The 26,905-nt window shown below is 52.8% G+C and overlaps 1 protein-coding gene across 2 annotated transcripts in view; it reads right to left on the reverse strand.

Annotated features, from left to right (window-relative positions):
- Nucleotides 1-26,905, reverse strand: part of LOC144731293 (filamin-C-like) — an 88,502-nt gene that overhangs the window by 35,604 nt on the left and 25,993 nt on the right. For both annotated transcript variants that reach the window (XM_078612346.1, XM_078612345.1), the window contains exons 3-13: nt 9,945-10,193; nt 8,855-8,952; nt 8,215-8,362; nt 6,874-6,992; nt 6,616-6,693; nt 4,968-5,130; nt 4,408-4,608; nt 2,962-3,099; nt 2,295-2,421; nt 1,617-1,753; nt 240-433 (exon numbers count right to left, since the gene is read on the reverse strand). In XM_078612346.1, the coding sequence (XP_078468472.1) occupies nt 240-433; nt 1,617-1,753; nt 2,295-2,421; nt 2,962-3,099; nt 4,408-4,608; nt 4,968-5,130; nt 6,616-6,693; nt 6,874-6,992; nt 8,215-8,362; nt 8,855-8,952; nt 9,945-10,193 (1,652 nt within the window). The remainder of the gene's footprint in view (nt 1-239; nt 434-1,616; nt 1,754-2,294; nt 2,422-2,961; nt 3,100-4,407; nt 4,609-4,967; nt 5,131-6,615; nt 6,694-6,873; nt 6,993-8,214; nt 8,363-8,854; nt 8,953-9,944; nt 10,194-26,905) is intronic.

Here is a 26,905-nt window from a genome sequence, read left to right on the forward strand (position 1 = left end):
AGCTATGCACGTTTAAATCATCTAGACAAACTCATTTCTTAAAAAATGCTTTTTGTGTTTAGTTTGTTGTCCTTCAGATGATCTCCACTGGTTTTGGCCGTGAGTGTGAATCGAACTTGCATCACCGGGTTTCTAGCGCAGAGCTCTAACTGCTCCCAAATAGCACACACACGCGCAACGCTCACTCACACACGTACGCACGCACGCTCACAGACACACACACGCGCGCTCGCACGCACCAGCTCGGGGTGGTGCTCGGGCTGTGCGGCCTGGATCTCGGCCATGAAGGGGCTCTCCAGGATGTCCTCCTCGTCGCACAGCACGTGCACGGCGTACGCGCCGGGCTCCGTGGGCCAGTAGCGGACGTCGCACGAGCCGTCGCCGCGGTCGTCGCACTCGATCCGCGCCTGGGACGGGCCCTCGATGGAGAACCCTGACGCCGCGGTGACGCCAACGGCCCAGTTTTGTCAGCGCCGGAGAGTTTGCGACGGTGTGGAACGGGGAGGGGGGGGGGGCTCCCGCCGATGCCGCTGGCGTCGGGTGAAGTGCGCGCTGCGGTGCAATGGAAGCAAACTGCGACGGAATCGCCGATCTTCCCGATACCGGCCAATCGAATTAAGGGGGTGTGTGTTACGCGACTGCTCGATTTAAGTTTGCTTGCCAATGAATCAATTTCCAATGAATCGACAGTTTTCAAGAAGGCTGGCCGATCAACTTTTAGTGACTGGCAGATCGACCGAGCCGAATCGATACAATAAAACCTCGATTCACGATCCACATCATATATGAGCAAAGACAAATGCCCCTTTGGCCAACGCCACGCCTACTCTCTTCCATATATGGGGAGTTGGGGGCAAATCTCTGATCGGTGATTTTGTCGGGTGTCCGATTTCATTGCTCTGTTACAAGGCCGTCCTAGTCGGTGGTGCGGGGGGAGGGGCAAGCGGAGGCTGGCGCCGTTCCGATTGTTCATCCGAGAAAGCTTCGCCGAGCCTCAAGAGACTCATTTTCGGGAGGATCCGGTTACGTCAGCAACGCTCGGCTAGTTTTGCGGACGAGGATTTGGTTGCTCGGCCTGGTCACCGGCCTGGTCACCGGCCCCACAATCGAGAGAGACCACGGCACAGGTCGCTACATCCATCGCGGTGCCGTTTTGCCGACCGGGCAAGCGACCGCCCGGTGTTGGGCTCGTCACGAGCCGTTGTGGAAGGTCACGGTCCAACCCAATTATACATAGAGCAATTTTTTTCATTCATATTTTTCTAAAAATGTTTCTTACATTTTATTCAGATTGCACAATCGGCGTAACGTCACGCGGTGACGAATCAATTCCGTGCGACTTCAGAGCAGTGCATCCCTCGTGTGTTAGAGCACGGCCCGAGGACGCGAGTATCAAAGAACTACTGTTGAAATCTCTTCAAGTGACCTCTGGTCCACACAGCAGTCAGGGGGCAGCACTTTTCCACCTCCCCTACTATGCATGACAGTCAAACACTATATATACGTTTTTAAATCGGAGTTGGAATGCAGCCAAATTATGTGCAAGACCAAACTTCATGCGACCTTTTGTTTGTTTGTTTAGGATTAGCGGCAGCGTCGAAAAAACACAAACTCACCGAGGGTGCCGACGTCGCCGCCCACGGCCTCCACCACAAAGTTGGCCGCTTTGCCAACGACTCCCGTCTCCAGGCCCGGCCCCCACGCACGGACCTTCTGCGGTCCCGCCGGGTTGCCCACCATCACCTCGAACGGGCTGCGACGACGGAACACCGACAAACACGCACGCGCGCGCGCAGGCATGGCCAAAGTCATTTTCGTTTTGCTTTTCTGTATAGACTAGCAAGCACGCACGTCCTTATGGACGTGACCATCCCTTCCTGCCTCCCTCCTGACGGACATGACGTCCTGCCAGCCAGCCAGCCAGCAAGTAAAACCTTTATTTGATAGTCCGGTATATGTCAACGTTCCACCAAGCGATCCGAACTCTGTTGATGTAAATGAGGTCAGTGCGAGTTGTCTGCCTGAATGCCGATTCTACTCGCACTGATAAAATACGGCCTCTCATCATCGCTGGCTCCTCGTTTCCCCACTTGTGCCATTATGCTCACTGCTGCCACGCTCTCAACACTGTTCTCTCGTAACTTGGCAACATACAATTTTTCCACCTTCTGTATGAGTACCCGAAATGAAAAAATTGTAAGCACATAAAAAACTATTAAATCCATAGTTTTCATAGTCTAAGCTCCCTTCCAGTAGCCTCGCGCCTGGGCCATCCCGTGGTGCTCGGCCCTCACCTGCGTGGGATGCTCTGGTTGCCCCAGGTGACGGTGATGGTGTACTTGCCGACGGTCGTCGGGTAGTACTCGAAGCCGAACACGCCGTCGCCAAGGTCCTTCTGCTTCACCACCTCCTCTCCCCCCTCTGTCGCAAACACAACGTCACCACCGTCGCCATCAGTACTGTCAATGTCATCGGGACAATAATAACCCCCCCCCCCCGATTAGCCTTCGCAGACTTTTTGGTGCAAGTGCTGTTCGTGAGCATGTATAAAGGCCGGCATGGCACACGAGGGGGTGGTTGGCCAGCACCACACCAGGCTGCCTTTGTCTCCCCAGTGGCCGATGTTTACTGCACACCACACCAGGTACAGGCAGAGGGCCATTCAGATAATCGTCGCTGGTGTTGGCCGTGAGAGCGGGAATGGAAGTCCAGACGCCGGGTTCGTAGCGCGGCGCGCTAACCGCTACACCACCGCTCCCCTTTGTCAATGTCATCGCCACCACCATCGAAAGAGAGCTGCAATGCAGCAGATGCAGCTACCTTTACCTCCCTCTGGGTTGTAGGCTCTGGCAATATTACACGGCCCCTCCCCCGCGATGCCCCCCCCCACGTTTCGTGCCCCCCCCACCGGTGTCGTGACGCCCCCCCTCCGCCACCTCCTTGTGTCGTGCTGTCACTCACTGGGGCCCTTGATGGTGACCTTGAGGTCGCCGCTGCCAGCCCCCTTCGTGTGAACCTTGAACTCCGCCACCTCCTTCACTCGGACCCCCTTGGGCTGCAGGCCCCGTCCAACAGCTCTGCATGCCAGGGGGTTGCACGCTGCCCCAACGCAGACTCAATTCAGTCATTTGCGAGCAATTCATCAAACTTCGGAAAATCTGGACCACGTGACCGGCACACTTGACCTGCTTTTAATAATAAAACAAAAATTTGTCACGGGATCTTTAAAGTCCACTGTGAATACACCTGCGGTATTAACCAGGTTCGGCTACCGGGTTCGAACCTTCAACCTCCTGCTACAGGTGGCAAACGCTCGACCACCTGACCGCGGTACCACCCCGTGCGGCCCTGAGCAGACCGCTTGGGGAGAGGGGCTGTTTGCGAGCACCTATTGCGGAGAGCCAATGGCGCACAAGGGGGGTTGTGTGACCAAGTATCACGCCCGCCCGGCCGCCTCCGTACTCCCCGGTGCTGATGTTTGCACGCCGTACCAGGTGCCCATTTAAAGCCGAGTTGACCTAGGGAAGGCCCAGAATCGGTTGTAATATCACTCGCCACCGCTGCTAGCCGAGGTCGGGAATGGAATTCGCCGCTGCACGTCAAACTCTCACTGTTTAAAACACGATTTGCACCACCCGAGTCACTTACGTTAGTCTACTCGAGAGTGCCCGACGGAGGAAGAGGAGCGAGTGGAAAGGTCAGAGCCCAGGCACAGAGAGCGGCTCAGCGGAGGTGGCAAGAAAGAGCCCTGGCGGAGGAGAGAGGCGCCGACGGGACACATCCAGGGCGGGAGAGAGAGACAGCGACGCGAGCGTCTCTCTACCCACAACAGCAGCGGCACCCCCACCCCCCCCGCCGCCACCAGATGACGGCTTCGGCAGAAAACGGAGAGAGAGAAGAGGGAGACGGCAAAGTTAGGTGAGGAGCTGTGCGAAAATCCCATGGGTGTGTGGGAGCGCGGGAGACAGCAGCAGCAGCAGCAGCAGCGGGAGCAGTAGAAGCATTGTCAGCATCATCAGCAGCAGGAGCAGTGGCCGCAACAACAGCAGTAACAGTCCATAACACAGGTTTGTTGGGTTAGAGCACGCAAATGTATAAATGTGTCATTAAACCCACCACCACCCGACACAGCCAATTCGTAAGATTTGTCACGTAAACAGAACGTGCCCTTTCGTTACGAGCAAATTGGCTGTGCCGGGTGGTGGCGGGTTTAACGACACATTGATATATTTACGTGATCTAACCCAACAAACCTCGATTATGGATGATATTGGTTGCGAAAGCCTCCTACGTGTTGAGCAGTAACAGTATAAGCAGCAGCAACAGCAGTAGGAGAAGTCGAAGTAAAAGTAGCAGCAGCAGCAGCAACAGCAGTGGCAGCAGCAGTGGCAAACGGGAAGTGCCTACCTTCCCCAATGAGCACGGAGTAGGGGCTGCGGGGAATGGGGCCGGCACAGAAGTACACGTGGATGGTGTGCGTGCCCTCCAGCAGCGGGCGGTAGGTGCAGCGGTACACGCTCTCCCCCTTCTCCTCCACCGTCACCTCCACCGAGTCCTTCTGCCCACTTGGGTCCACCACCTCCACGTGCGCGTCACCCACGCCCGCGCCTGGCAGCGGCAGCGGCGCAACAGCAGCAGCAGCATCACAACGCTGCGTGTGTGCGTGTGTGTGTGCGCGTGTGTGCGCGTGTGCATGTGGCAAAGGCGGAACCGATACCGGCGATCCGCACGTCCAACCACGGCCCAGTTGCAAATGAATGAGAACGAATCGATGAGTGAATGAGTTCGTGAAAGAGACCGCTAGTCTCGGTAGACTCCTGATTAATTAGCGAATCCTATTCTACTCTTGCGTGTACGGCAAGATGTTCTTGAGCTAAATGTGTTCTCTCGCAGCAGCAGCAGCAGCAGCAACAGCAGCAGCGACAACTCGGACCACACGCCAGCAGAGCAGCGATGTAAACTCCCACCGGCCGTGAAGATGTCGAAGTAGGTCGTCTTGTTGGCGATGTTCCCCGTGGGTTCCAGCCCCGGGCCCCGCGCCGTCACCTTGGCCGGGTCCCCTTGGGGCATCGCTACCTCCACCTCAAACGGGCTCTTGTTGATGTGCTGTCCTGCAAACAGCACCGTGACCTAGAGGACACAGGATACGCACAGACAGCGCGAGGATCGGCCCCTCCTGTTCGCGAGCACCCCTCAAGTTCGTGCCCGGCACACGGGTGCGTGGCGAGGCCCAGCACCATCGCGGCCACCTTCGTCTCCCCCGGTGATGACGGTTACCCACGGCGCCAGGTACTCGTTGAAGGCTGAGCCGACCTAGGCGAGGCCTAGGATCGGTTCGGTTAATTGTGTTGGTGGTCGCGAGGAGGTAATCCAACTGAGGCTGTCGCCGGGCTCTCAGTGTGGGGTGGTGAGGAATGGGCCACCGCTCCACCCCCTACTCGCCATCGACACTCGAGATCCATACGGCTTTCAGACCTTTGACACTCCACTGCTGGATGAGGGCCTCCACACGCCGTGCGGGTCGTGGGGGTTGTTTGACCATACCCTTTGGTTCTTTCGGTAAAGTCACGTAGATGGAAAAATTGAAATAAATAAATTAAATCACGACGTTTCGATTGCAACACAAGCAATCGTCATCAGGTGTGACAACCACAGCAAGAAATTGTATTGAATTTCACTTCAGTAAAATTTCTTGCTGAATTTCACTTCAGTAAAATTATTGCTGTGGTTGTCACACCTGATGATGATTGCTTGTGTTGCAATCGAAACGTCGTGATTTAATTAATTCTTATTATATATTTTTTTCACCTACATGACTCTACCGAAACAACCAAAGAGTATGGATCCTTGCCGTCACGAAAACTTAAAATCTAGAATTTTTGACCATACTTCACCCTGCCGGTCAGTGCGAGGAGCAAAGATACGCGAGCGCAGAAGTACAGTACAATAATGGATCTTGCTTCAATAATGTAGTCCCCGCAAGCCCTAAGACACCCATGGTGTGTGCGTGGTGGTCACCCTGCAAGCACCATCTTCCAAATTAAATTATCTGGTGATGCTGCTGCTGCTGCTGCATTGGCAACAGTGATACGCAAGCACAAATTACAAAAAAAAACTCTACACATTCCTCAGTAACACTGTCTTTAAAAGGTACCGTATATCCAGGTTTCCCACGCTTTACGCGGGTTTGGTTTTTGCAATTTCATGCTGCTTACGTGGCTAACCTATTTCTACCAAAAAAAAAATCACTCTTATTAGGCGGTTTTAGTGTGGCTATGCGGTCGGATGTCGCAGAGCAGTGTGTACTGTGTGTGTGTTACTTGGCAGACTGCTGGTCTCCTCGTGTGGTGCATTGTGGGTCGGGTGACCGTGCGGCCTTTTTATGGCAGTGGCTCTTAAGGGACCACTGCCCGTAACGTCGCCTTACCCTGTACCGCCCTTCGAAGGCCACACACAAGTGCGTCCGACGAACGTGTGCCGACTCTTCTGAGGCCCAGTGGGATCGGATGCATTTCCCGGGTGATCTGACCACGGTCAACTCGTGTTTTGCATTCTCGGGACGAGCGGTGATCCCTCGGGCTAAATCTCCCCCCCACCCGCCCCCCGTTTGTTTACCTTGTGAGGCCCGGCCACCCTGGGGAAGTAGACGACGGAAAACGTCCTGTTCTTGTCGTTGTTCGTCGTTACTTTGGCCTTGAAAAGCAAAGAGAAACGCGCGTGAAGGTTAACAAGGCAAAGCGTCAGTGGGTGGAAGGGGGGGCTCGTGTAGAATGCAGGATTGTAACGAGGTGGCACGGGGGGTTAATCGCCACGTCGGTCCGCGGCTGTCGTTTGCTGGCGGCGCGGTGGCGTGGAGCGACTGAAGTTGGTCACCTCCTCCTTGTGTCCCTCCGGATCCTCGACGTAGACGAGGACCTCTCCCGAGCCGGCACTGATGGTCTCCACCGTGAAGTGGGCCGCCCGCATCACGTAGTTGCCGTTGGGCTCCACGCCTGTCACAAAAAGACAAAGATCCCCCATATAGCCTTAACAGACTGGTGGGGCAAGTGCTGTTAGCGAGCACCTTTGTCTCCCCAGTGGCGATGTTTGCACACCACATCAGGTACTCATTTGAGGCTGAGTAGACCTAGGAGAGGCCCAGGACCGGTTGAGATATTCGTCACTGGTGTTGGCCGCGAGCGGGAGTTGAACTCGGGTCACGGGGTTCGTAGCGCTAACCGCTACGCTACCGCACACAGCCACACAGACAAAGATCCCCCCCATTCACCGTACAGATCCCAAGGAGCAAGTTGCTGTTAGCGAGCACCTATCAAGGCCAGCGTGGGAATCAAAAAAGGTGGAGTTGACAAAACGACGCCCAGCCGTGTTTGTCTCCCCAGTGCTAATGCCTAAGAGGTGTTCGTGTAAGGCTGAGTCGACCTACAGCAGGCTCAGGATAGGCTAAGATTCCGCTTGCTTGTGCTTTGAATCGGACACGGATCACAGAGTGCGTGAATCACTGTGCTATTGCTCCCTAGGTGCCCAGCCACACACACACACACGTGTGTATACACACGCATGTACAATGCACGCACCCAAGCGCACGCATGCACAGATAAACTTAAATGTCACACTCAGCTCCACCGTTAACACCTGCCCGCACTTGCACTTGAGACACGCACCATCACTCGGCTCATCACCCACACCAACAGCACTCGCCTGCAGCCAACTCGCCCTGAGTCCGCCAAACCTGGTCAGACCTTGGAAGCTCAGGAGGATCTGAGCCGAGCTAATGCTCGGATGAGAGCCTGCTTGGGAATATCTCTCAGCAGATCGTTACGCGATCCACCCACCCTCACTTAACGAGCTCTGGATTTCGAGGCACCACCGCTGCTGCCGCCTTGACCACATCGCGGTGCATTCAACTATTTTTATTTCACCAGGCAAGGCCCCACTGAGCTGTGTAGCTCTTCTTCAGAAGTGACCTGGCCACAAATGATAGCTCAACGAAGTGGCTTACGTGCACATTTATAGCAAGTAAACACTCTAAACGCGTGATGTTTATTCTAAATGTGAAGGAAAAAACCGGAGGACCCGGAGAAAAATCCATGCGACCACGGGAAGAACACGCAAGCTCCAGATGTACAGCAGACGTCGGGGTCGGGAATCGAACCCACGACTTCCTGGACGCCAGGCGAGGTAGATATCACCCATCTCTCCACCGTGGCGCATCACCTGGTCCATAGGCCCGAGCGCGCTTGGGGTTGAGCTTGGGGCGGAGGGGCGCCCCGGTCTTGAGCTTGGCCTTGGGGAACTGCGACAGGTAGGTCATGACCGAGTGCTCGTCCACATTTGGATCCACGATCTCCTCCGGAGCGATAACCTACACGAGGCACGCAGAGACAAAGATGGGACAAAGATCCCCCCTCTCCCCGGATAGCCTACGCAGGCTGTGAGGAGGATAAGTGCTGTTCCCGAACGCCTACGTGGTGGTGGTGTAGTCAGCACGCCCGGCCGCCTTTGTCTTCCTGGTGTTGATTTTTACACAGCAGTGGTGGACTGAATAAATTACTGAAATCGTTTTGTCAAAGCGCACTTCAAATTTACATACAAAACAGAATTGAAAATATTCATAGCTGCTTTGATCTGGCATAATCCAACTGCCTGTAGATACTTTATAATACTGTATTTATTATTCTGATGTAACCATCATCATCAGCCATTGTCCACTGCTGGATGAAGGCCTCCCCACGCCGTCACCATCGCTCACAGCCCCGCGATGTGAACAATCCATTCACCCCTGCGCAACGAGCCGAAATCAAAGCCGCATCTCTCTGATGAGGACGGCGTTGGTGGAGGGGGCAGCACGAGTCACCTGAGCGACTCCCAGCCAATCGTCGGCCTGCTGCATCGCTTCACGGGCGTTCTCCACCGGCCTGCTGGGGTCCCACGTCTCCCAGTCCGGGCAGAGGCCTGAAAGGCACAAACCCGCGCAGTCGACCAACTCAGTCCGGTTGCGTCGCTGCTGCGAGACGCGGCTTGTCTCGCAGTGAGCCCACGTGACCCATCTGGCCCCATGTAGGCGACTGGAGTGGCCCACCGAGCTAAGGCCACAGAGAGGGCGAGAGATACATGTCTGTGTATATGTATGTTTGTGTGATGAATGAGAAACGAACAAGAGCCTGTGCGTCCTAAGTTAGTCTATGGGTCCTATGTTCATGTATGAGTCAGCGCCACAGACACACTGGTTTCAAATCCAGGTTTCAGCTGCCTGCGATTAAGAAAGACGGTCACTGCATCGCACGCTTTAAGATGCGCTTCTGCAGCCATCTGGAATGATTTTCCGTCCGATATTAGGAAGCCACTCGAGCTGTGAACTTTTAAATTATCCAGATGAGCAAATATATGTTTTTAGAACTGCTTTTTGAGTTTAGTTTGTTGTCTTTTTCTCGCACCTCTGGTTAGCACGTTTGGCTACGTACGGTGCGAAAGAAGTTCAACATACATACACACAGAGATTATCGTGTGCAATGAGTTGATCGTTTCAGCCGACCTCCTTTATACCAGGCGAGGTAGTTAACATCTCCTAGCCACCGTGATGATGATGAGAGAGAGAGACACGCAAACTCCAAATATACAGCAGGCGTCAGGGTCGGGATCGAACCCACGACCTCCTGTATACCAGGCGAGGTAGCTAACATCTCCTTGCCACCGTAATGCTGATGATGATAGAGAGACACGCAAACTCCAAATATACAGCAGCAGGCGTCAGGGTCGGGATCGAACCCACGACCTCCTGTATACCAGGCGAGGTAGTTAACATCTCCTCGCCACCTTGACGCAACCGTGGCCGTTCCCGCCACGGTTCCCGTCTGGGCTTGACCGAGGGACGGCCGTTGGCGCCGACTCTCCGTCACGTCGGCAGCGCCAGGCCTGGGTCGGCGCCCGAGCGACCGGCGAGTCACCTGGCGCGCAGCTGTCGACGAGCGCCCCCAGCGCCCGGCCGTCCTGCCAGTCCCGGCTGAAGTTGGTGACGGGGACGTCGGGCAGCTTGTTCTGGATCCAGCCCAGCAGGCGCTGCTTGGGCGTCTGCTTCTTCATCTCCTCCTCGTCCTCGTCGTCCCACATGGGCATGGAGATGGAGTAGTGCAGGATGAGCGTCCACACCATGCCCAGGATCAGCTTCAGGTTCCCGTCCACGATGGCCTTGCTGTCTGTGGCGCCACGCAACACAAAAGATCATCCCTCGGTTTAGCTTTGACAGGCCGTTGGGGCGAGCGTTGTTGGCGAGTAACACCTCCAATTAGAACGGTGGGTTACGTACGGTGCGAAACAAGTTCAACATACATACGTGCATACATGAAGGCCGGTACGGCACACGAGGGGGTGGGTGGCCCTAGTGACGATGTTTACTACACACCGCATCAGGTACTTATTTGAAGCTGAGTTGACCTAGGGGAGGCCCAGGACCGGTTCAGATAATCGTCAATGGCATTGGCCATGAGCGGGAATCGAACTCGGGTCGCCGAATTCGACGCGCAGCACCATGACCGCTGCTGCACGCACGAAACCCACACACACGCGGAGAGGCACACACACACACGTACATGCACACACACACACACACGTACATGCACACACACACACACACGTACATGCACACACACACACACACGTACATGCACACACACACACACACGTACATGCACACACACACACACACGTACATGCACACACACACACACACACGTACATGCACACACACACACACACACGTACATGCACACACACACACACGTACATGCACACACACACGTACATGCACACACACACACGTACATGCACACACAAACACAATGTGTGCATGTACGAACAGAGCAGTGGTTCTGAATCGTTTAGTTACACGCAACAATATCACAAGACGTCACGTGTCCCGTGACGTCCAATCGCTCGCCAACGGCCACGATCAGTCTACTGCTGGATGAAGGTCTCCGCAAGCTGTGCCCACGATCTAGCCATCCACCCGATGCACACGCTCTGATTTCATCGCTCCATCTCCACGGTGGACGTCCCCTGAGGCACGTTCCCACTCTTGGCCGCCACTCCCATTATGAGTCTCAATTGCCGGCCATCGTCCCTTCCAGTGACGCGTCCTGGCCAAGCGCCCTTTAGTGTTTCAAGTCAGGAAGGTGTCTGTGACCTGCCGATGTTCACTCTAACACGTGCCACTCTAACGCATGCCACTCTAACACGTGCCACTCTAACACGTGCCACTCTTTACGTCTCTCAATCGGATTCCCAGCATGCACCGTGCTTCTTCTGCTACCCATCTTTATTTGTGCACGTTTCCAAGTTTTGTTCCAATTTCTGTTTTTCATTTTCTTCGTTAATGTCCACGATTCTGATCCATATTTTCATAACAGGGAGCACGCATTGATTACAATCTTTCTCCTTTGGGCACAATGGCATGTTACGTTTTCACGATCAAGATTCAGTTTTCACGACCAAGTTCAAACAACGCACAGGCACGAGTACACAAAACACACAGCCTCTATGTCAATGCTAATGGGTTTTGCACACGTTTAGAGGCTGTATACTATTATTTGGGTCTTTCAGTAAAGTCACATAGGTTCAAACAAAATAACAAAAATAACAAAAAACTACGACGTTTCGATCGCAACACAAGCGATTGAAACGTCGTCGTCTTTTGTTATTTTCTTTGAACCTATCTATGTGACTTTACCGAAAGAACCAAAGAATATGAATTCCTGCAGTCACGAAAGCTGTAAGTCAAGGCTGTATACTGTATGTACGCACGTATGTTGAAGTTCTTTTTTGCATCGTACGTAGCCAACCGCGCTAATCGGAGATACGGGGTAAGGACAACAAACTGAGCACACTTGTGCGCAAGTGTCGTTTTAAACCTACGGTGAAATTGCGAAAAACTAAACTTGAAAAGCGGTCAAACTCCGAAGCGGTTTCCACATCTCTGAGTCTCGTCGGCAGAGTTGCGGTCTAATGCTCTCGCCAAGGGCCACTCCTCGAACACGGCACCGCGTGATGGATCGCAGCCGGGTGGACCGGCATCAACGGCATGTGCTACGGTTCCCCGGCAGGAATGTGCGGGCTAACATTTAGCGAGGAGAATGGGGCAGAGGCTGCACGGGAAACGCGGCTGTGCGTGCAAGTGACGCGCGCTGATCCCGTCAAGGAGCATAAGCCATCATCACGTGAACTCCGGTGGTCATCCTCGCAGCAGCGGCGGCTTTTCGCTGGCCATCGAACAAACACGGCCACCGCATAGCGCGCTTTCAGATGTGCTTCTGCGATCGTCTGGAACGCTCTTCCTTCTGATATTCAGAAGCCACTGGAGCTGTGTTCTTTTAAATATATATTGAAAGCTCATTTATTTAGAACTGCTTTTTATGTTTGGTTTGTCGTCCTTCCCCGCATCTCCAATTAGCACGGTTGGCTACACACGGTGCGAGATAATTTCAACATACGTACGTACGTACATGCACATGTACGGCCCCTTCTGGCAATCCCACGGCTGAATGTGCTCCTCCTCACACCATGCAAGGTCAAGAGGGTGACTATACTTCACCATGCTTGTATGTGCCGGTTGGTGAAGGTGGGGAGCACAGACTCGGTAGCGTAGGAGTACAGCACAACGATGGGTTCTGCTGCACTGCCCTCCGGTGCCCCACAAACGTAGCCACGGTGGTCACCCAACCGAGCGCTGTGCGGGCACAAACCTCCTGAGCTTCTGAGATCTGACGCGGACGGGCGCATTGCAGGTGATTTGGTCAAAGTGCGGACGAGACAGCCCACGCTAAAAAAGTAAAGGTTAATTAGAAATCTCGCCATGTGTACTTACACGGGTACAATGATGGTCCCAGCCGAGCCAATATTTGTGTGCCAGACAGTCCAATAAATGGTGTCAAACAGGACGGGTAACATGGTCGTATAACGTCATCGTATACCTGGCGATGTGACCCAGAAAGCACCATTCCACGTTTCATTGAACAGGAAAAGTCAATAGTGCCTGGCTCCGCCAAGCCACGAAAGTCGCAGCCGCACTCCTGCCATATACGAGACGCAAACATCGCCGTTGTTTACACACCCCGCGCCAGGCACACGTGACAGTAAAAACCTCCCATTTCAAATGGCTCTCGAGGCACGTACCGCGAGCTTAGGGCCCCTTCTGGCCTCACGCAATGGCCCCGCATTGAACCCCGTGAGAACGTAGCACGGCAGACGCTGCCGTTTCGAACATCCCGCTAGCAGTGTTGCCCGCGGTCGCCAATCTCAAACCTCCGTGGGCCGCGGGAGTGACGACGCCGCCGCGGCCCTCTGCAAACCTTCCCCGGCAGCATTTTCAGAAATCCCTCAGGGACGTCCACCGCCTCACTCGGTCAACCCCCGATGCGGGCACTGAAACGTCACTCAGATACTCGGGCAGCCATTGCACTCATGATGTGGGGACCGGGCCGCAAATGACAGCTCAACCAAGTGGCTTTTCATCATGTTGAAATGTACAGCAGCGAAAAACTCTAAGACGCATGATGTTGTTGATTCTAAATGTGGAGGGCAAAAGCCGGAGGACCCGGAGAAAAATCTACGCGACCACGGGCAGAACACGGAAACTCCACATATACAGCAGGCGTCAGGGTTGGGACCGAACCCACGGCCTCCTGTATACCAGTCGAGGTAGATAACATCTCGCACTCCACGACTCCCCACCAAACATTTGAACCACCAGCCACCCAATGCTTGTTCGCGTTGTTTACTCAGATTTGGCTTCACCTTCGGGAGGGGCCTCAACTGGGAGGGGCCTCAACTGGGAGGGCCCCCCTGGGAGGGCCCCCCCCCCCCACATTCCTCCCCCCACCGCATGGTTCGGCACAGGATCGACCTTTCCCGCGACAGAAAACCCTCACGTACGTGGTGGTGGTGGGGGGGGGGTGTACGCGATTTTGGCGTTGAAAATCAAAAATTGCGGCGAAAGAGTTGACGAAACAGCAGCCTGGCGTTGGCGGGTGCAGTATTCGCCCCATTTAGTGCGGAATACTGATCGATTGTAATATTGAAGAACATTGACTGAAATGTATTTATCCAGGAAACCCTTACGGAGTCTCAGACTATTTTCAGGAGGGGGCTGCATTGGGATTGGGATATTTGGTCAATTGTATGCCCAATACTATAAACAATACTACACACACACAAGTACACACCCTGTGTATATCTATGTTTGCTGCAGCCTACAGATCGCCGGTACACCACACTTAGTCCATAGACAGGTCACGTGCGGTGTGGCGAAGTGTTGATACTCTCAGCTCTTCCAAGACGTCTGGCCAGCGTGGAAGAGTAGGCCAAATACCCTCTATAGAGGGGCTTCTATAGAGGGGCTTCTATAGAGGGGCTTCTATAGAGGGGCTTCTATAGAGGGGCTTCTATAGAGGGGCTTCTATAGAGGGGCTTCTATAGAGGGGCTTCTATAGAGGGGCTTCTATAGAGGGGCTTCTATAGAACTCTCTTTGGAGTGGAGGCCCCTTTTTCCCAGCAGTGGCATGAGCAAGTCATTGCATGGCTGCACCTTTACCATGTGTAAATATATATACAGGAGAACCCTTCTGAATGACCACCCCTGTGTTAAGGACTAATCGCTTAATGACGGGCCTCCATAGAGCCCAGTGTGTAGTATATAGTGTAGTGTAGTGTTTAGTAGTGTAGTGTAAAGTAGTGGTGTAAAGTAGTGTATTGTATGGTGTAGTGGTGTATAGTGTAGTAGTGTATTTTGTAGTAGTGTATAGTGTAGTGTATAATAGTGTATGGTGTAGTAGTGTATAGTGTATAATAGTGTATGGTGTAGTAGTGTATAGTGTATAATAGTGTATAGTGTATAATAGTGTATGGTGTAGTAGTGTATAGTGTAGTAGTGTATAGTGTAGTATGGTGTAGTAGTGATTGTTGTTTGCCAAGGGAGGTGTGGACCGCCACTAATCAACACGCTGCTGCTGCTGCTGCGACCCTCACCAGGACGAGTGGACCGAGAAACGAACGAACGAATAAATGTATCCTACATGGTGACGATGACGATGATGGGGACTATTTCATCCCATGATAAAATGCGGCGTCAGCGAGCGTGGGAGCGGCGGGCACACCCAGCGTCTGGAGGCGCCAGCGCGGGCACCACCACCACCACCGCCACCACCGTCGCCACCACCACCGCCACCATTGCCACCACCGCCACTGCCACCACCGCCGACCGACAGCTCCTCATTTGGTCACCGAGCATTTTCTTCAAACGTGCGATGATCTCACGCGGCATAGTTTCTCCATTGCCTCATGGCGCATCGACCGGGCCTCCCCCCCCCCCCCGAGTGTCGTCCGTAGACCTCAAGGGATGGACGGGAGTGGGAGGCACTGATCCCCCCCCCCCCCCATATGAGTGAGCACTCCGCGTGAACGCGCAGGACGGAAGAAGGATCACAGGCGCCAACGCCCTTGCCTCCGTTACGCAGACTCGACAGCTACAAGCCGACTCCGCAGCTACAAGCTGACTCCGCAGCTACAAGCTGGCCCCTACAGCTACAAGCTGACTCCGCAGCTACAAGCTGACTCCGCAGCTACAAGCTGGCCCCTACAGCTACAAGCTGGCCCCTACAGCTACAAGCTGGCCCCTACAGCTACAAGCTGACTCCGCAGCTACAAGCTGACTCCGCAGCTACAAGCCGACTCCGCAGCTACAAGCTGCCCCTACAGCTACACTCCGACTCGACAACACTGCTGCTGCGTGTCGTCAGTGTCTGGACAGCCGCAATATATTTTAGACGCGGCAGAGAGACACCCAACTAGCCACCACCACCACGAGTTTTTGGACAGATTGAACGGTTGCTTAGATGTAAATGTCAATAACGCTATGACGGACGGAGCCTTTAATTGGACGGCCCGGATCAGCGCTGGGCTCGTTAGCTTGGTTTGTCAGGGAGATTTAATATTAATTATTGTGTCGTAGAACTTCTCTTATCCGCGACTAAGTGGGGGGGGGGGGGGGGAATGCATAGATCCTTCCAGTGTTGTTATCGGGTTGCTTCCGCACGCTGTTGGAATTGTTGTCCGACGTTTTGCCCCCACACCCACCCACCGTTCCGGTGGGCCTTCATCAGCAACTGAATGTGGCACGGCCGGATCTCTGGCGTGCGAGTCACGCCGTCGCCCCACGCTCCCAGGGGCTCTCTCTTCTTCGAGCCGTTCCCCATCGCGATTACTGGGGGTTCGGGGAAGCGAGCGTGTACTTGGGAGCATACACACACACGTGTATAACGACTTCCTCAAGGGGCACTTTCCATCCCTACCTCCCCTCCCTCCGCCCACAATTCCCCGGCAGCACAGCTGCGCCAGACTCCGAACGGGACCTCTGCAATGTAAATTCCTTAAGGATGTCTTAAGGATGTCTTAAGGATGTCTTAAGGATGCGGCAAAAAGGTTTCTTTAACTCGAGTTCTCTTTGCAACCCCTCCCAACGGTTGCGAGCTCTCCATACCGCGATGTAATATTGTTACTGCATTCACACACACGTGTGTGTGTGTGCTTTTACCACACTAACAGGAAGAATCAAATGGGTAGCCTACGAGTTGTCTAACTGCAGTCAACTTAACATCGTCCTGCCGTGCAGAGCTTCCAATCATTGCGACTTTGCGTTCAATAACGCTTAGAGCGCACGTGCCTCTCTTGTCGAACTGAAAGTAATCACGTTCTTTTTGAGGGCCGAATCGACCTAAAGGGGGGGCCAGGACCGGTTCGAATCGTCGCTGGTGTGGGTGGCCGTGAGCGGGAAACGACGAACCCGGGTCGCCGGGTTCGTAGCGCAGCGCAGCGCTAACCTGCCACGCCACCGCTCCCCGAACGCTCACACTCAACACGAGCGGCGTGCCCCGCGGCATTCGCAGAGCCGCCCTCTGGGTTGAGGCTCTGCGAAGGCCACCGACTGAGCGAGCGAGCGGGCCGGGAGGGGACCGTGCGGGAAATTGTGAATTGGAGACGCGTCGCGTCGTGCGAGCGACTTGTCATGAGATTCTAATTGGCAGCGCTCAGCGTCCGAGGATCGGGGTCCTACCGAGGTGGTGGTTTTGGTGCCAGCCAGTGGGCGTCGGTCCGGCGGGGCCCCCAATATTTGATTCGTCTCGCACAGTCGCACCTGGCTCCCTCCAATGTGCCGCGGCTCCTCCTCTTGCCGAACCGCATGGTTGCGCTCACTGCCTACAGCATTGAAACGCTGCAAGGGGGAGGGGGCTGGCTCCGTCTTCGAAAAAACAAATCCGACAACTACAACTCCATAGCAGTGCCGGGTTATCCTAGTAGAAAAAGTAGCTACACATGTAGTAGCTACACGTGTAGTAGCTACACATGTAGTTACACATGTTTTAGTTACACATGTAGTAGTTACACATGTAGTAGCTACACATGTAGTAGCTACACATGTAGTAGCTACGGGCCCCGCACTTTCAAGGGCCCCGCGCTAAATGCTTTCAAGCTATCAATTCCGGTTCAGTGATTCTGCACTTGCTCTATTACTATAGTACTATACTGCCTTCAACTTTTATGAACGACTGGGTGTTTAAGGTTAGCGATTTGTCGTATTATCTGGCTGTATAGCAAATGAAAGAATACAATTACTTTACTATGCAAGTTTACAATTTATGCGTTTTAATATTTAAGTGTTTTTATCAATTTTAGGGCCCCTTTTTAGCATCTGCTACATGCACCGCACTAGCTTCATCCGGCACTGCTCCGTAGCACCTCTTTGCAAAAGCAAAAAAACAAAACCTGTATTACTTACAATACTAAACTGTTGAAAACCCATCCCATGGTGGTTGTCAAGGGGGCCCCAACTCGTAGCTTTGGCCACCAGAGGGGGGCAAGGCACCCCCCCTTGCCTGCCCCCCCCACGCTCGCCACGCGACTGGTGGCGGCAGCTTCTCGCGCGCGTCTCGCCCACGTGCAGGATGGCGACGGCCTGACGTCAACACCTGAGGCCGGCGGGGGGGGGGGGCCCAGCCACCCCCGCCAACCCCTCCCCCCAGGAATTGGGTTACTTGAGAAGCTCGTTATTGTACAACATTTATTTAATCGTTTAGCTATGCGTGGCGAATAAGCAGGCCTTCGAGTAAATTTTTTAAAATTAATTAATGTCGATTTCTAATTTCGGTTTTTTTTACTGTTGTTGAGGGTTTTTTTTGTGTTCGTCACCATTTATAAGATACTTAAATTGTGCCTTGGGCGACAGGGTTGTGAAACGATGACGGCTACATCCCCGGCAGCCTTTGCAGCAGGCGGTGCATCACCCTGTGTCGGAGAAGGATGACAACGCAGAGCTGCCTCGGAAGTAATTAAACAACAGGCTTCAATTATCCACACCAGGGGGAGACCCTGCAACGAGTGTTTCTTACGGAACAAGTATCAAGAGATAGAATAAGCCATTGGAAACGAGAACATTAACTTAACGTAAGAGTCTTTTTTGTGCGGTCGTTATTGACAGAGCTGGGGACCCATTAACTCACTGCACCTGAGAACCCGGATTAACCGCGAGCGGCTGAACCTGGATTTAAATCCAGGATGGTGACAGCGCTGGCTCGATGCACCGACTGATGGCCGTGTCACACCGTTCACCACTTGAAGAAGAAAACAAACGGTAAATCAAAGACGCAAGACATTGCGCTACGTCAAAAGTTCACGGGGGCTTTGCCAACAGCGGCACAATGGACCGTAAACTTTGTAAATGCAATTTGTTACAATGTTGAGATTTCAAGCAAATAGTTCATCTTCTTCCGGCCAAACTTTCTATTTGTAAGGTTTGATTTCAAATCCCATTTGGGGGATCCACTCGCGTCATCATCACCCCTGCGGGTTTTGAATCAAATGAGTGTGGGAAGTCAGCAGAGGTCAACTCATGGAGAGACTCGTCCCCGATTGAAGAATGAGGAATTTCCACGGCTGGCTCAGGACTGCGAACAGAGCCCAGCACCCACCCCTCGGACTCTCTGAACTCGTTGGCACCTCGAAGCCTCAACACGGAGCTCTCTCTGTTTGATGTTTCGCTCATCACTCAGTTTTTGTGACATCGTCGAACGATGATGGGACGACTCCACTCTCCGTGACCTTAAGACTTTGGCGTAACATTTGTACACAATCCTCCCGGTTAGATCTACAAAATTGCCTGTCCACCTTAGCCTCTGGTTTTCGCCATCACGCGCCCAGCTGTTACCAACGTGCTTTAGTTTCCATCATTCTATTACGCCGTACATCGTAATAGAAAGATGTTCACGAATCTCTCGTGGAGCGACACTTTCACCGTGGTTCTTCTCGCTGCCCTTCGGGTAAGTCTACTGCAGAACCACGTCTCAAAAGCTGAGATCTTTCCCCCTCTCTATCCACTGCATATCCACAGAGCTCGCAGACATTCCATCAATACAATTTCCATGTCGGCGAAATATTTATTTTTACGCTCACATTCACAGCTTAACTCCGCTAAGTCTGCATTCCCGTCCACGCTCTCAGCAAAATGCTTGGGATTCAAAGCGAAACTCTCGCTCTGACTTTATAAGGCACAGGCCAGGCACAGAAGCTGGTGCCCAAATTTGGCATTGGAGCCACCAGGAATCTCTCTCCGATAAACGCTTACACGCGCGCACATACACACACAGAGGGGCTAATGTGTGCACGCCCTACCCTGTAAGGGCAAGATTGTTCACGGCATAAACACAAACTCGCTGAGAGACCCCATCATTTTATCGTCTCTGCTCAAATTGCCCGGCTGGCACGGCAAGCGGAGCAGAGACAGCTCGTCACACAAATCGTGACGGACGTGAATCCCAATCCCAGGCAAGGGGGATCATGCCCCACCTTTTTTCCTTGCCGGCGTCCAGAAAATTACGCCTCTAAGCTACGCTTGATGTCAACCGGCCGGCCTGTTTATCTGTACACATACTGGGGGTCACGCATTACACATGCCGTACAACGAGTGTTCACCGCACGTCAATCAAACAGAAAATTTGAACTCGGGGGGCGGGGGGGGCGTGGAATAAGCCACGTGAAATGAAAAACTCGAATTTATTAAGATTAATCCGTGCAGGCATTGGTGACCGGCCTGAGACCTTAAAAATCCCGACACTGCAAAGCGTGATTTCATAATAAGCGGCCGAAGCCCGGATTGGAACCCAGCACCTCCTGACACAGGAGGCCCCTTAGGGCAGCCTACTAGCTCCAGCTTAGTTCGGTATCCCTTTGGCTTGACCGTCTGCTCGCATAAGCGACGCTAGGGTGACTGGCCGGACGTAAGGATTTGTACGAATGTGGAAAAAACACGTGTGTGCATTTGCGTTGAGTTAGTCAGCATGCTGCGGCTTCGATCAAATCGCCTGGAATGCGCATGCTTTTTAAATTAGATCGATGAAGCTAAGCAAGTTTGAGCCTGAAGAGTGCATGGATTGAGCAGCCGTGAGATTACTACCTCGTAGGAACAAGAAAAAACCTGGACATACCGCGAGAATATCTCACAATGCCAGAAGAAGATAGAACTCCACATGCATTTTCATGAGAATGTGAATGATCGTTGTTGTTGTCGTCGTCGTTGTTGTGACGCAACTGAACAAAAACCCGGACTGTTAATGTCTCGGCGAAGACTTACAGATTTCCCAGGACAGCCACCTCAGCAAGAGGACGACCCTGGTGAAAACCAGGACAGGCGGCATCCACGGGCAACAACCATGCATCAGGCAGGAACGACTGGGTCGACTGTATCGGTGTCTGCGATGCTGGGCGCCAGAGGGCAGTCCAACAATATCCATTGTTGTACTGCACGTGCATGCTCTCACGGTCATGCTCCCCAACCAGCACCGTGCGACGAGGCACGGCAAGGGCAAACGATCCCCGCGACCCGCACGGAGCGCGGAGGCCCTCATCCAGCAGCGGATAGGCAGAAGGGCCGCGCGCGTGCGAACAGCGCGACGGGCGATCGGTGCAGTCGGCCGGCGCTACTCGCAGGAAACGCAAATTTCCTTCCCCCCGTCCATCACTGCGCGGCAGGACATGTGTGAACATGTCCATTCGCTGATCCCCCCCACCCCCATACAGTGGGTTCACGTGCAGAATAGGGGAGCTTCTGTTATCCGCGTTCCTATGACCCGCCGATGCCGTAGAGTCCGGGAAAGCAATTATATCAGCCGGCACAATCAACTTATCATCCACAGTTATCCATGGTTGTATCGCACATTAAGTGGGGTAATTACCGGGCGACATCGTGATTAGCAGGAGGATGGAACCGGTGGCCTCTGGATTTTAAGTCCAGTTTACTAACCATTACACCCCAATGGCATCTGAGTCTTCTTATCCGCAAAAAAAATGGTTATTAAAAAAGATCCATCTGCACAATATTGGATTTTGTGTGCCTTGATTGGGTTTATGGGTTAAAGGAATAGCGCATAAATAGGGCAGTAGATTCAAGGAGTTTCACCACGGTTGTTTTTTTAATGCGGTACCAGCCTGTTAAGTTTACAGAGATGCTGCCGTGTGTTACCGGCTATCAAAACTGGTTTGATCTCCGGGGCGAAGGAGTTGGATACAATTTGCAGGATCATTAAATCCACCCAGTGGTGTAAAGTGGGAACGCCGCAGTCCGTCGATCGGAAGCGGATCGCTGGCGGAGATGCCCCCCCCCCTCCGGCGGAGGCGCTCCCCCCCCCGCCTCCAGCGGAGGCGCGCCACTTCTGCCAGCGGTGGCGGCAGCCAAGCAATTGCAGGGGTTGCACCTACGCCTTAGTCCATCTTTTGATCGATTCTGTTCATCCGGTGCTCTGACCGTGTGAAAGCACTCGCCGAATACGTCTGTAAGATCCAGTCGGTGCGTTTAACAATTATTCATAGTCATAATATTTTAAAGAACCCCCCCCCCCTCCCCTACTGCAACGAGTTAAACATCGAGGGAACGAGTAATTAAAGCACTTGCACTATTTCCTTACACGGTGTACGCTGAAGCGATGAGGTCACGCTCGTCGTTTACCGGCATCCGCTGGAACCGCTGGAGGGTCCCCGGCGGGCGCTTCGTTACAATTCGCCCGACGGCAGCGTGCCAGGCACCGGGCCTTCCCCACCCGCCCTGCCTCCCGGTGTCATGAATAAAATTCCCTTCCCCTGTCTCATTTTTTCCACCCTCGTCGTCATAATAATAATGGTGATACTAAGTGACAATGATTAATTGTACCCAAAAAATCCACACTGACCGTGCAAAGACTTCGGGAAGGGTCCTACGTTGGGATGTTTGGCAAACACCAATTACTTTGTAATGTTTTTGTTAGCTATTGGGAGGAAACCGGAAAATCTGGAGGAAATGTATGCAGAACGGTGGGGAAGGGGGGGGGTGAGAACGTAGAAACTCCACGGAGAAGGCCTCCGAGATGGTAATCGAAAGCATGCCACTGTTCCAGGGTGGCACGAGTGTTAGCGCTGCGCCCACCCTCGGCAGCTCTGCAATGTCCGCTTCTGGGGGCCAGTCTCTCACAAGAACGATTGCGCTGCGAGAGATCCGAAAGGACGATACTCTGCCTCATGGCAAAGCAGCAACAGTAGAACCAGGATGAAAATGTAAAAAGAGCAAAAAAAATATGGAAAATTCTTTAAAAAGACAAAAAAAAATTGTATACTCTTTGGTTCTTTCGGTAAAGTCACGTAGAAAGAAAAAAGTAATGGAATTCAATTATTTAATTTAATTTATTTCTACGTGACTTCATCGAAAGAACCAAAGAGTAATTCCTGCAGTCACGAAAGCTTTAAATCAAGTTTTTTTTTTGGATACATTCTTTTTGCCTTCATTTTGCCATCTTGCTAGAAATGATTCTTGCTCTGTTTTTGCTGCTCCTCCTCTGTTGAAGCTGCCACTGGCCCGGATGCAACACTGCCGTATCATTTGCATGCGATTTGCATCCATCGGGAAGCAATCGATTTGTATAGCCGGCACCGTTTGACGCACGTGCCGTGAGTGCGCGAGATTCGATTTTTTTTTTAAATCGACGAGTCTCCGTTACGGGCGCGGTCGACAGCTCTCCCGCGCGTGTCTGCTCACACAAGCACCCCTTCACAATGCCTCATTTCCTCTCCAGACAGCACAGAACCCACACGTGGGCGGGTAACAGCGCTACTACCAGTGGCGTAGCTGTCGAGTGAGTGTGCAGGCGGTGCAATTGCATGGGCCGGAGGTAGCCCAGGCACCAGACTAGGAGGGGGGGGGGGCGGAAATGGACAGGAATGAGGTGGTCCAGTTCATTCTTTCACATGGGCCCCATCCCTATCGCTGGACACGACTTTGCACCAGCAGCCAAATCGATTCAAGCACCACCAAGTCTGCCGTCTCAAAGCTTACTCCAGTGCCGCGTATCTCACCGGTACATATCCGCCCCGACCAATTTACCCCGGCCCACGCCCAGGTCGGTGAATGTGCACGGCCCACCTCTCATTTTGCGCTCACACGGAATGTATTCCCAATCTCGTCTACATTTCCCTACTTCTAAAGTACAGTCTAGCGTTTTTCCATGTTGAAAGCAGGTTGTTTTATTTCGTCCAGTAACCTATTTGTGCACTGCACTGTGAAACTGTAATTCTTATCTTTAGAAATGTTTTCTCTTTAGAAATGTTATCCTACCTTTCACACGGCCGTGGTGGCTTGGAGATGTTAACTTCCTCGCCTGGTATACAGGAGGTTGTGGGTTCGATCCCTGACCCTGACACATGTATATTTGGTCGCGTGGATTTTTCTCCGGGTTACCTGGTTTTTCCCTCCACATTTAGAATCAACATCACGCGTTTAGAGTATTTGGCTGCTATACATTTCCACGTGAAAAGCCACTTCGTTGAGCTGTCATTTGTGGCCAGGTCGCTTCTGAAAAAGAACTACATCGCTCAGTGGGCCTTACCTGCTAAAATAGTTTTTTAAATAGTTTGTATAACTCAGTCTCCTGCTTATCGCTCAGTCCCCAGCGACTCGGATATGTGACACCACTATTGGCATTTCATTTCGAAGCCAAGTTGTCTCCATGCCCCGATGAGCATTGTGCAAGTTGATCATCTCCCTTAGCCAGCGGTGAAAATTCCTCATTCCTCGGACGAGTGTTATTCTCCGCACACGGAAAAACTGCGACTGATTTTCCATCAGGTAAAGGTGCTGCCCTGCAAATGCTCTCTCACGCCACCGTTGCCGGAAGAGACTCCACTAGAGTGAGCTCTAAATAGCCCCTCTGGAGGGTATTTGGTCTACTCTTCTTCCACTCGGTCTTGGAAAAGGTGGGAATACTCACATTTTACCCCACCACCATTTGACTCACCGTGGTGTGTGTACCCATTTATAACGCTCACAACAAAGAGCGGAGCGCCGGGTGGCTAAAATACAACAAGTTGGCACAGTACGGGGTACAGCTGGTGCATCTACCGGTCATCTCAGTCAGCCAACCCATGCCACCTGGGTCTGTCCAGGAGACCTGCCAGCGAGCCATCGACACTTCACGTGACCTCAAAGTGCACCTGCTCTGGCACAGGCGCCGTGGTGACGTTACCATCACTTAGTGGCGAATGGCGAGTATTGGTATACTGCTGAGAAGACATGGACAGAGGAATTTGGGAAACTTTTGCGTTGTTTCAACCAGGGCCATCCATGGGGGGGGCGGATGTGAGGCGTGAGGCAAATCCCACAGTGCGCCCCCTGCTGCTTCCGACACCGTGACGTCGGAGCGCATGGGGGGGGGGCTCCCCCAAAGCGCGGGGCCCGGGGCGGTCGCCCCGATACGCCGCGCACCCTCGGGACGCCTCTACTTTTCAACCGTCGAGCTGGGAGACGAGCGGAGCGGACGACCTCTGGATGGCGTGAAACCCAGAGCGGCGGCGCGTGCAAAGCTGCATCCCCGTCGTTTTCCATGAAGTTGCACTTATTTCATTGGCTCCGGACAAATGACTGACTGCGTCATGCCGCGGTCAGAATTTCAATCGTCAAGCCCGTGTCGCTGCGAGTCAAAGCACGCTGCCCTCCGCTCCACTCATCTGGACACTTTTTTGGTCGTTGTTGGGAGCCAAAGGGATGAAGAAAATGCAGTTTGACCAAAAGCTTACGGACTACGTACAGTGCATTACGGTATTTCCACGATCAAAGATTGCCACAATTCTTACAAAACTGCACTGTACAGTACACTTAAAAGCAATCCCTCATAGCTTTGCTCAGAAGAACGTACCACGCAGTACGAACTATTGAGTTGCAAATCCAATGTACTAACTTTGTCGGGAGAGTTTTTTTTGTATCTAGAAAGCACACACTGGGCTACAGACACATGCACGAAATTTCAACACTGTACAGCAGCAACGCTAGCTAAAAATATTTGCAGTGTTACCCGCTAATCATGTAGCGCACTGCATTCCCGTATTTTTTTTTCATTACGTGCATTTTTGTTACATTACCTACCTCTAGAAAAATTGCCGAAGATAACCCGACGATGACTACTACAAGTATTTGATTTCACCAGGTAAAAATCCCACCGAGCTATCAGCTATTTCTCAGAGGCGACCTGGCCACACGTAGCGACAGCTCACCAAGGTGGCTGCTATCATCGTCACACGTGGAAATGCATACGGTCAGTCACGTTCAGTCGCGGCCAAATAGTCTAAAACACGCGTTTACGAAATGCGGAGGAGGGAAATAACCGGAGGGGGGGACCCGCAGAGAAATCCACTCGGGCGATGATGGGCATTTGCCCAGAGCAGTGAATGTTGTGAAGTCGCACGGACGGTTAAACAGGACGCAGCAACATTTGTTGGCGTGGAATATAGAATGTCGCAATGAAGCCATCGTCAGCGTTCAGGCGCCACAAAATAAAGAGAGGGAAAAGAGGGACAGACACACAGACGCGCACAACACAGACATTCCCTCGTACAGTCACTACAGTGGATATTCAGGCCAAGGGAAAGTTGTAGAAAAACATCTGCGTTTAACTGCGCAGTCCCCATGCCCCCTAACAACCCTGGGCTCAAGATTTCCGGCGTTCGAATGCTCGTTCCACACAAGAGCACATTCATTTTAAACGGCGCCTGCAGCCTTCCCAACCCCACCACCACTGTACAGGGGCCGCTGAAATCTCTGCGCACGTGTCCGTGCACTCTCCGTGCCGTGTACGCGCCGATGTGGGGGATCCTATTGTCCGTAGGGGGCTTTATATCCGCTATTTTACTCCACTTATCCACGAAATAAAGTTTGCGGAAAAACCCCCGCAGATAAATCGAACGGGTTTGCCCCGTGACCCCTGTGAGTCCGCAGAACAACCGCGGACTATTAAGAAGCCGCTTCCCTATGCATCACGGGTGAATCGCGGATAAGAGGAAGAAAAACGGCCGGGGGTGACGGGAGTCTTCACGGAACCTAACAGCTGCCGTGGATAATACGAGTCGTAGGTCATAGGGCCGAGGATAATAGGTGTTCTTACGTAGAGTACACATACCCGTCGACCCCTTATCAGTGCCCTACCTTATTGCAGACCAATTCAGACCTTATTGGTCACCCCGTGCTCTTATAAAGCTCAGAGTTCATCCTACAAAGTCCCATCGCGAATACATTTTTTGCCCGTATTGAAACGGCTGTACGTCTTATGGACATGAAAACTGAATTTCCCTCTACAAGAATACGGGTAAAGCGCATGGCTTCACAGATATGAGTACATATATACATATATGTGGTTATCGAATATTATGCCATTAGTACTCTACAGTACTGCTCATGATTTACCTAGACTGCTGCATTGTACATGTGCAGACATTTCTGTCAATTCACTGCTAGATGTGGGTCTCCCCCCCCCCCCACCAATGTTTGGGTGGAGTGGGTTAATTATATGGGCTTGCA

Source organism: Lampetra planeri, chromosome 38, assembly GCF_965212315.1.
Source record: "Lampetra planeri chromosome 38, kcLamPlan1.2.h2, whole genome shotgun sequence".
NCBI classification, from domain to species: Eukaryota; Metazoa; Chordata; class Hyperoartia; order Petromyzontiformes; family Petromyzontidae; genus Lampetra; species Lampetra planeri.